The following is a 10,387-nucleotide window of genomic DNA, read 5'->3' as shown; positions in this document are numbered from 1 at the left end:
CACCGGATCTTAAACCAGGCTCTGAGACCATGTAAAAACTAATGGTGATATACCATTGTTAACAAGCAAAATGCAGAAAGTTCAAAGGATAGAAGAAGATAGTTTCTGATATTGTTTATTGCTCACAAAATCTAATATTTACAAGATGATGACTTGGCTTATATACACACCACATAACAAGCCTAAAGCTAAACAACCAATAGCATAAAAACAATTGGAAAACAGTTAGAGCTTCTAGTGCTTAGCTGGCAAGTTAGTTACTTTGTTTCCTTCATCTTGTATTTTCACAGACAGTGTAAAAAATTTTTACACTGTCAACCAATCACGACCATGAATCAGGACAAATCAGACTGTAATTTTAAAAAAGTTTATATAACATGGTAAAACGATTTGTTTCTATTAGATGACAGTGTAAAACTTTTTTACACTGACAGTCAATGGACTACTTTTAACCTCTAAATAAAAACACAAGTGATATAGGAGTTACCACGTATATTTTTAGTTTGTTGAGGCACATAAAGAAGAAAGGGGATAATCTTAAGTAAATTAATAATTCTTTTTCAACCCTGCCTGCTCTGAAGGATACATGAGAGCAAATAACCCAACATGCTTTATATATTAATAAAATTTGTGTGGCACAATTAAAATGTAAATATTAATAGAGATGTGATAAGAACAACAAACCACAAGACTAAAAATAAAAAATAATAACTATTACAATATATGTCAATGCAGGCCAAACTCTTAATTCAATTTATATAATTTATAAACCATAGTTGAAAACAAAAACTCATCTAACTTCAAAAGTTAAAACCAATGTCAAATGTGCTTCTTTTCTATTTCATCTAATTTGACATTTTTGTTTAACATCCATTGCTTTACATTGCAACCAATAGTTACAATCACAAACTGAGAGAAACACAGATTCATAATCATTGCTTCAAAAAGAAAAGGATACTTCTTAGGAGCTTGCATTGTCAAATAAACTATGTGAAGAATTAAAGAACAAAATAAAATAAGGCGAATCGTTGTTGTGCCTAAATAGTTATAAACATAGTTGTTGTTCTCTTTAACTCTGCGTTGACCGGGTGTGTTGAGTACCAGGATGAAGAGAGCGAGTAGAGCGAAATATGGAACAATCAAGCCGTCACGACAGATTAGAGGGAACATGGAGAGCATTGCGAATTTCATGAACCACTTAAAAATAAAGGGCTCTTCCAGGGCCAGCATGGTTGCTGGAAGAAGTGGCAGCAAAATGGACTTTTCATGCACTGTAAAGGACATAACAGGAGCAGAGATAATTAGTAATAAGATTTTTTTTTTCAGTCCTCCAAATTGGAGGCGTCGAGCAAAATTTGGTCTCTTGAGAAAATAGCAAATTAGTCTGTTACAATAAAAAATATCAATCAATTTAGTCGTTATCGAAATATTTCTTTAGTAAAAATATATCAAAACCAATAAAGCATTTACGCCAGATGGACACTGAACACGTTTTCAATGTTAAGTGTTGGTGCTTCATAGGTCAAAACCACTTAAGTAGTCAAGATTGAGTGTTGGATCGTAAGATCTTAGTGCTAAGGATGTCTGAGAGTGCTATTATCAGAGAAAGATCATTTCCGTCGCCGACGTAATCAAGATCAAGCTTTTTGAAGCAAGATCGTAAAAAAAACGTGTTGGGCCTTTTCTGGGGCCTGTATTATGATTTTTCATGTTTTTGTGTATGTGAGTGCATATATATGCATGAAATTACCCTTTTTCCTACAGTAGGATCTTACGTGCCATGCTAATTATCCGAGTTTTGCGATCTTTCACAAGCCAGACAATCCTACGAAAGATCTCGTGCTTGACTACATTGACTAAAAAACCAAAATATTGACTCGGGTAGTTCTATCGTGTCATGGCAATCGCATAACCGTTAAAATTGTGGTATTAAATTAGAGAAAATGACTAAATTAAGAGAATAAATTGCTATTTCGTAAATTTAAGGGACTAAATTGACCGACGCTCACAATTTCAAGGATTAAAATGCTGATTTACTCTAAGAAAAAAATACGAACCTTGAAAAGAAAACAGGTAAAATGAGAGAGAACTGTTGAGCAGTGCATACAGGAATCCTTTATTACTTGGAGACTTTATTTGTTGAACCATTGAAGGAAAACATGAAATGATTGTTGCAGAGAAGCTGATAAGTTTTAGTGGCCCTGTTGTAAACAATCTCTTCCACTTTATGAGAATTGAAGTGGCACACCAAAAATTGGCCACATAATCCTCAAATATTCCTCTTTCGAAGGGGGCGAGACGAGAGAGGACCTGTTACAAGTTTCACATGTAAATAACAAGGGTAAAAATCAACCCTTTTCTGAATGGATTGAAATTTAAGAGTAGGGAAGACAGAAATGCCATGTAGGTTTTAACATGAAAAACTGCATTATTCATTTTTAGGAGATCAAACGAAGATGATATTTTTCAAAAAATAAAGAGAGTAAAACTGGCAAAATCTCTATTAAAAGGAAGCATGATGGAAAAAGTAATATTCATGACTTCTATGCAAATTTACCATAAGTTAACAATATACTGTTACCTCCAGAAAGGAATTTGTTGAATAAAGATAAGGCCACCACACCGCTGCAAAGGTTCCTAAGACGACAAATCCTAGTTTTGACACCTCAAGGACAGGATGTTCACGTCTCAGGCATTTGCCAAGTAGATGGCCGAAAAAAGCAGGCGCAAAATATGTACTCATCTGTAAAAGAACACAACAGATATCATATCTCGAAGGAAAGTAAAGGGGAGAAATGATAGGGTGTGTCGTTGTGATTTTAGATATAGTTCATGATATCCTTAGCTTATCAACCAACACGGGCATACATAATTTTTTTTCTGGCAACTACATGGCTCTGTCAGCTAAAGACCATATTTCACTAACTAACCGAAGAATTTTTGTTAATTATTTGTTGCAATACACGGAAGACACTATCAAATTCATAAAGACTTCAAATTGATTCGGTGAATTGTTTAAAAATTTGCTTTATTACACTTTTAATCTCCTGATTTTATCTGGTTCGCGAAAATAGTCCCTCCACTATAAAATCAAACATTTTGGTCCCTCAAGTTTCGCATTTATGGCAAATTCCGGTACGAACACGTGTTCTTGGCCCAAAAATGGTGATTTGTGGCCCAAAAAAGTGATTTTTGCCCACAAAAGTGGTATTTTATCTTAAGGTTCAAACTGGGGCAATAAATCATCATTTTATTTTTTGGGGGAGGGGAGAATTGCCATTTTCGGAGGCTGGATTGGGAACCAAAATTGCAACAAGTGTTAAACTTGAGGGATCAAAAGATTGATTTTAAAAGGGGGGAACAATTTTCACGAGCCTAACAAAATAGGGGACTAGAATTGCAATTAAGCTTTAAAAATTGTATTTGTTTCAAACAAGTGTGTTCTCAAGCATTATATCAACATTATGGGACATACAAAAAAACTACAACAGCAAAGCCTTTTCCCATTAGGCAGGTTAGGTTCAGCTACATAAATCAATCGATGTTGTAAATCTTGTTATGTCCATGGTTCAAAGATGATTATTTACCTCTAAATCACTATTAATGATTTGGTGGCCTGTAATTTTTCTGGGTATCCCTCTACCACAATAAGGTGAAGATTGCCCCCACTTATAAATATATGTCTAGGCCACATATTGTCCGATAGGACGCTTAACACCCTCCTTATCAGTGCTTCAAAGAGTTTTCTCCATACATACTCAAACCACAAGACAGGGTTCTTCTACTATCTTTTCTATTATAAAGGTTGCTTCAGTTTTGTTTCTAATTATTGTCTTTGTATTCTAATAGTATCTTTTCGTGTGAAGCCCCTTATCCAACGTAACATTCTCATCTCTACAACACTAAATTTACTTGCTTGGCTTTTACCGAAACGTTCAGTTTTGTGATTTGTCCAATTAGGTCAACTAATTGGTATCACAACTACAATGATAATGCAACGAAGCATTAGACTGACAGAAGAACAAAAAGACGTAGTATCAGATTATATGCATATAACAAAATAAATGAAAAACATTCCATCTTAGTTAGGGTATTTTTTTTATTATTAGTACTTTAGTAGTCGAACTCAGTATCCCCAGAGTTTACAACAATCACACCCCGCGCATCGATCACCTAGACCCCAGTATCTTAGGTAGGGCATAGTGCATAAATGATCACATAGACAAAGTAAAATAGCTTGGAGAAAAAAATAAATGAAATAGACGAAAACTATGATAGAGGAGACTAACCTGTTTATGATTTAGGGCTAAACAATAAAGAACAGAGCCAACAAGATCTTTCCCAGAGAGGATAGCAGCAACAGCTGCAATAGTAAAGCCCAAGCTGATACAGTTGTACTGAAATATAACAAAATGCAACATTGAAAAATCAAGGCGCTTACAAACGTATGGCTGATAAAGAAGGAAAGAGCCAAAGGAATTAAACAGCATATGAACTTCTGTTATGAAGAAACCTGAAAATGGCCGTGATCGATTAAGATCAAACATGGGTTTAGCAAAAGCATGGTAATATGCCATGCTATATCAGTTTTGCGGCTCCGTGAAGGTTGATTATAATGAGCAATAATAAAGTACAAAACTGCTGGAAAGAATATCAGAGCATCGGAAGATATCACTGTCCACCTCATCAGTTGTTTTCTGCAAAAGTAGGTCAAATTATTTTAAAGAAAAAGAAAAATAGCAGTTAAGTCACTACTTAGCAACAAAATCAAAAGTGAAGAAATTGCAGCCATTTATAGGATCCTAAATGGACATAAACTGTGATCACTATAAATGTAACTCAAACCCACTTATAATTTACTCATTGTTTCAAAGATAGCATATTATTTTAACAAAAAAAAGCATTTTTCCCTGTAGTTGAGTAGAGAGGCTATAGAGTAAATTAGACATCACAATCAATGACATAATCAACACCTGATACTCCAACATATCTCAGATAATACCCCCAACAAATCTATAATCTTCTCATCCATTGATATCAAAATAACCATAATTTACAATAGATGGCCACCTAATATCCAATGTGAAACACCTTATCAATGGCTCAAAATACTTACTTTATCAGCTATAGTAATTTCTTTACTTTACGGGAGTTAACTCATTGGTCGCACTAAAACTGAACAACCAACTGACCCTAGTGTTCATTTCATAGCAATGTTTGCATGACTCTAATTAAAGCCAACATCAACAAAAAAACAAAAAAACTACAATTTCCAAATTTTAGTTGTCACTTTTTTTTATCCTAACCCTCCGGTTTTTAAAAGAAATGGGTTTAGTAACCGGCGAGAAGGCGAGTCTGCTATTGACCTATTGTTCAAGTGATAGAAGAAACTCACGTACGTACTATCTGAATTATTTTATCTTAACTTAAGTGGATTAACCACTTACTAGTACTAACTAGCCACTCTCGATTAAATTCTAATTCTCGCGAAAGATTGTTTCCAAAGGTACTATCCAAACAATTTGATCATAACTGAAGCAGATTAACCTCTTACACCCAACCACTTGATCAAATTCTAGCACTCAGTCTCTCACTAGGGACTGTTTCCTAGAGATCAAACTTGGGTACTAACCAAACAATTCAATCTTAACCTATGCATATTAACCACTTACGCCTAAACCACTTCATCAAATTCTAGCTCAATTTGATCTTAACCTAAGCATACTAAACACTTACGCCTAATCACTTCATTAAATTCTAGCTCTCAGTAAAGATTGTTTCCTCCACAAATCAAGATCAAACTCATAAACTATCTGATTCAATCAAGTAAAGCAGGTTAACCATTTGATTAATTTCTAATTCTTACTAATCACTTATACAATAAGCACTTAAGCTAGAAGCGCTTAATTAAGTTGTTAACCAATAAGTCAAATATATAAAAGGAGTTAAAAGCACGCTTACCCGAGATACGATTCATGACCTCTTGAACTGAAAAGCGAAACAGAACTGGGATGAAAACGTCGAAGCAAAACTCCATGAATCCAGCTCTGGTAAGCAGTGAGAGGAGGATAATCAAGACCCCAATAACTCAAATCATTATTCGTTCCATTTCTATACCATTCACGAATCGGTAAATTGATTGTTATCTCCATCCAATGTCTCTGCGCTTCAAAATCTCCGAATTTCGGTGGGTTTCCGAGGCCTGAATAAGGGTATAGCGCTACTAAGAAACGGATCAGGAATGCGAATAAAGCGATTGTTGTGAATGTTGTTGGTGTTCCTTTGTGGATTAAGGAAGACCAGATGTTGTCGTTGTTTACATCGTCGTAGGTTGTTGTTGATGTTGTCGTGTGTTTCTTCTTTGTTTTGTTTGTCATTTTTGTGATGAGATCGCGACAGTGATGAGAGTGTAGAAGAAGAAAGAACACTGTCTAAGTACCGCAGTCTACTACAAAACGACGTCGCATACTAGAAAACATTCTTTTTAGTCTCAACAAGTTGTAAACTTTTTATATTACGAGTTTCGTTTTTAAGGTTTTTACGTACAAATTATAATTTTGTGATAAGACATTAATAAATTAAATTTATTAATATATTAGAAGTAGTGTAAATTTATTACTAGATTAAAAAATGAGAAGGACAGTTATTTTAAAATAAATTTTATTTGTTAATATTTTGAAATGAAGGGAGTATTTAAAATCTCAAATCTACAAGATATGCCGATTTTATCTTTCTTATTCAAATAAATTATACTCTAATATGAGCTTATCAATAAATAGCAAATGTGTCAATTAAAACACTCCCTCTTATCAAAAATGACTAAGTAACGGATGAGTAATGCAAATAAAGTGATTGTTGTGAATATTGTTGGTGTTCCTTTGTGGATTAAGGAAGATCGAATGTTGTCGTTGTTTATGTCGTCGTAGATTGTTGAGGTTGTTGTGTGTTTCTTCTTCATTTTGTTTGTCATTTTTGTGATGAGATCCTGCCATTGTTGAGAATGTATAAGAAGAAAGAACACTAACTCAACACTCCAAAACGAAGTCCGGATTGTTTTTTAGAATATAAATTAGTAACAAACCCGTGCGTTCGCACGAGTACTAGTACCGGACGCGCATTTGTTTCAGATGTATATTTTTAATAGAAAAAAATGTATATTAAAATACTTAATATTTTGTGGGAAAAAATAAGAATAATTAACATTAAATTGTGTCTAAAAAAATTCGGGAACAAAATTGAAAGCAGCAAAATTAAATTGTGTCTAAACAACCTTTTGTAACTTCATGTTTCCGTTAATAATCAATATTTTGATCAGTAACTTCATGTTCTCGTCGTTAATTTCAAAATATTTAAATCAGTAACTTCATGTTTCCGTTAATATTCAATATTTTGATCAGTAACAACATGTTCATGTTAATATTAAATATTTTAATCAATAATTTCATGTTCACGTTAATATTCAATATTTTAATCAGTAACTTCAGGTTCCCGTTAATATTCAATATTGTGATCAGTAACTTCATATTCCTGTTAACATTCAATATTTTAATCACTGATTTCAAGTTCCCGTTAATATTCAATATTTTAATCAGTAACTTCAGGTTCCCGTTAATATTTAATATTGTGATCAGTAACTTTATGTTCCCGTTAATATTCACTATTTTGATCAGTAACTTCATGTTCACATTAATATTCAATATTTTAATTAATCAGTAACTTCAGGTTCCCGTTAATATTCAATATTGTGATCAGTAACTTCATGTTCCCGTTAATATTTACTATTTTAATCAGAAACTTCATGATCCCGTTAATTTTCAATGTTCTGATCAATAACTTCATGTTCCCATAATATTCAATATTGTGATAAGTAACTTCATGTTCCCGTTAAGATTCACTATTTTAAATAGTAATTTCAGGTTCCCGTTAATATTCACTATTGTGATCATTAACTTCTTATTCCCGTTAATATTCAATATTTTGATCAGTAATTTCAAGTTCCCGTTAATATTTAATATTTTAATAGTTGATTAATTTCATATTTAAATATTTGAATGAATAGTTTCATTGTTCTATTTTATATAATTTTCATATTAGAAGAAAATAAGTTTATTAGAATTGTATTGCATTTAGTTTTCCTTTTCCAAATAGTAATTATCATCCATAAAATTATTAACAAAATGATTGGATTCAATAGAATTTGATACTAATAGAATTTGACTATAAATAATAGTAGTATGTTACAATTGAATAAGTAATACACTTTTCCGTGTATATATATATATATATATATATATATATATATATATATATATATATATATATTTTTCCTATTTACATTGATAACATATATTTGTGATATTTGTGAAATGACATCAATAACAAATAATTTTACTAATATTTATTTGTGCAAACATTATTTTAATTGTATAAACTTCATTAATGACATATATTAATATAATAATATTTTGAATCATATAAATTAAAGTTAATGATAAGTGACACGCATTTTTGTATTTTATCCAATAACACATCTTTTCAAGTATATTTTTAAATTCATTTTAATTGAAATTTTTTTTAAAACTAAAAATATTATTATTTTCTTAAAAAATATTATATCTTAATATATATATATATATATATATATATATATATATATATATATATATATATATATATTTCTCCTATTTACATTGATAACATATATTTGTGAAATGACATCAATTACAATTAATTTTACTAAAAATTATTTGTGCAAATATTATTTTAATTGTATAAACTTCGTTAATGACATATATTAATATAATAATATTTTGAATCATATAAATTAAAGTTAATGATAAGTGACACACTTTTTTGTATTTTATCCAATAACACATCTTTTCGAGTATATTTTTAAATTTATTTTAATTGAATTTTTTAAAAAACTAAAAATATTATTATTTTCTTAAAAAATATTATATCTTAAAATAAAAATTAAATACTATTTTAAATGTAAATTAACAATCATTTAAAATAATCATAATAATCTTTTTATTAAAAAATAATTTATTGGAATACTTTGATTAATAATTTACTAGAAAAAATAATTATAATGTAGGGTTAAATAAGTTTTTGGTCCCTATAAATATTCCAGTTTTCATTTTTAGTCCCTCCCTGCCTTTAGGCAACGGTTTTTACAAGAAAACCGTTGCCAAAACCAGCTAAAACCGTGGCCTAAATGTAGGGAGGGACTAAAAATGAAACAGCAATATTTATAGGGACCAAAAACTTATTTAACCCTATAATGTATTAAAAAGTGAAAGGTGAAAAGTGAAAGGTGAAAAGTGAAAGGTGAAAAGTGAAAAGTGGGTTGGATAAATAAAAAGTGAAAAGTAAAAAAGTGAAAAGTGAGTTGGAAAGTCAAAAGTGAGTTGGAAAAAAACAACAAAAGACATTTTTTTCCCTTAAATTTATAATTTTGACTAAGATAACAAAAATGTATTTTTGTGATTTCCAAAACAACAAATTTTCTTATATTATAGATTATAGATAAATAAACCATTATTTTTAGTCTCATAATGTAATTTTTTTAATGATTTAAACTCTCAAATTTATTATGGATGTGTTTTATTGAAAGTAGAGAAAAACACAAGAAATGAGGGTTTGAATTGGGTTTTCAAAACTTTTCCCTTAGAAATTCTATGCATTCAAAATGATGAACAATAAAGAGTGCAATGAAGATAAAAATGACACATTCATGTTATCCAGGTTCACCTTAGAGAAGGTTAATCTTGTCCATCCGCCAAGGTGATTTTGCCTTAGAAAAAGACTTAATCCACTATCATCAAAATGATTACAAATGCACGGGCTAACCGCCGGTGACTAAAAACTAAAGCAATGATCAAGCTGTTAGTTATCTCTTAAAAATTGTGACTCAACTGGTCCCTTAAGAGATATAACGGTCATTGACCCCTTAAGGATTCTGACCCAACTAGTCCCTTTGAGGAGATTTTTCCACAATGACAATTTGTCAAAGTCTTTTTGAGTCTACATACTAACATTAGTCTCTTAAGGAACAAACAACTATCAGTTGCTTAATGATTTGTGTTTACATGATTGCTTTTTATAAGCTGATTAATCAAATGTTAAGTACAAGAGATAATAACACAAAAGTGCTAAGCAAGTTATGAGCAACAACTCTTTGCTTTTACATAATTCTACAAAGATGTATTTGATCAGCACTTGGTTAGCATCTTGTAGTGTTCTTCTTTTTCTATTTTCTTCTCATTCTTTATCTCCTTTACTGTTTGGCTTAAACTCGCATACCTTTTGCATCAGCTTCCGCATATGCTTGAGTATATGAGCTTCGATACTTCTTCTGAAATCTTTGATATTTTTTATAGCCTTT

The 10,387-nt window shown here is 31.1% G+C and overlaps 1 protein-coding gene across 1 annotated transcript; it reads right to left on the bottom strand.

Moving 5' to 3' along the window:
- Positions 1-744: 744 nt before the first annotated feature.
- LOC131652931 (probable dolichyl pyrophosphate Man9GlcNAc2 alpha-1,3-glucosyltransferase) lies at positions 745-6,466 on the bottom strand. The gene is made up of 6 exons (XM_058922929.1): positions 5,962-6,466; positions 4,514-4,697; positions 4,290-4,397; positions 2,582-2,743; positions 2,058-2,310; positions 745-1,271 (listed from the first exon to the last, which is right to left on the bottom strand). The coding sequence occupies exons 1-6, from the start codon at positions 6,375-6,377 to the stop codon at positions 820-822; spliced, it is 1,575 nt and encodes a 524-aa protein (XP_058778912.1). The 5' UTR covers positions 6,378-6,466; the 3' UTR covers positions 745-819.
- Between the last annotated feature and the right edge of the window lie 3,921 nt (positions 6,467-10,387).

Source organism: Vicia villosa, linkage group LG2 (genome assembly GCF_029867415.1).
Source record: "Vicia villosa cultivar HV-30 ecotype Madison, WI linkage group LG2, Vvil1.0, whole genome shotgun sequence".
Lineage (NCBI taxonomy): Eukaryota > Viridiplantae > Streptophyta > Magnoliopsida > Fabales > Fabaceae > Vicia > Vicia villosa.
This window is presented reverse-complemented; position numbering and strand designations above follow the sequence as displayed.

Coding starts and splice junctions, on each gene's coding strand:
- LOC131652931 (XM_058922929.1), bottom strand. CDS start 6,377: ATGACAAACAAAACAAAGAAGAAACACACGACAACATCAACAACAACC. Junction 2,744..4,289: donor TAGCCCTAAATCATAAACAG/GTTAGTCTCCTC, acceptor GTTCTTTTACAG/ATGAGTACATATTTTGCGCC. Junction 2,311..2,581: donor CAACAAATTCCTTTCTGGAG/GTAACAGTATAT, acceptor AACTTGTAACAG/GTCCTCTCTCGTCTCGCCCC.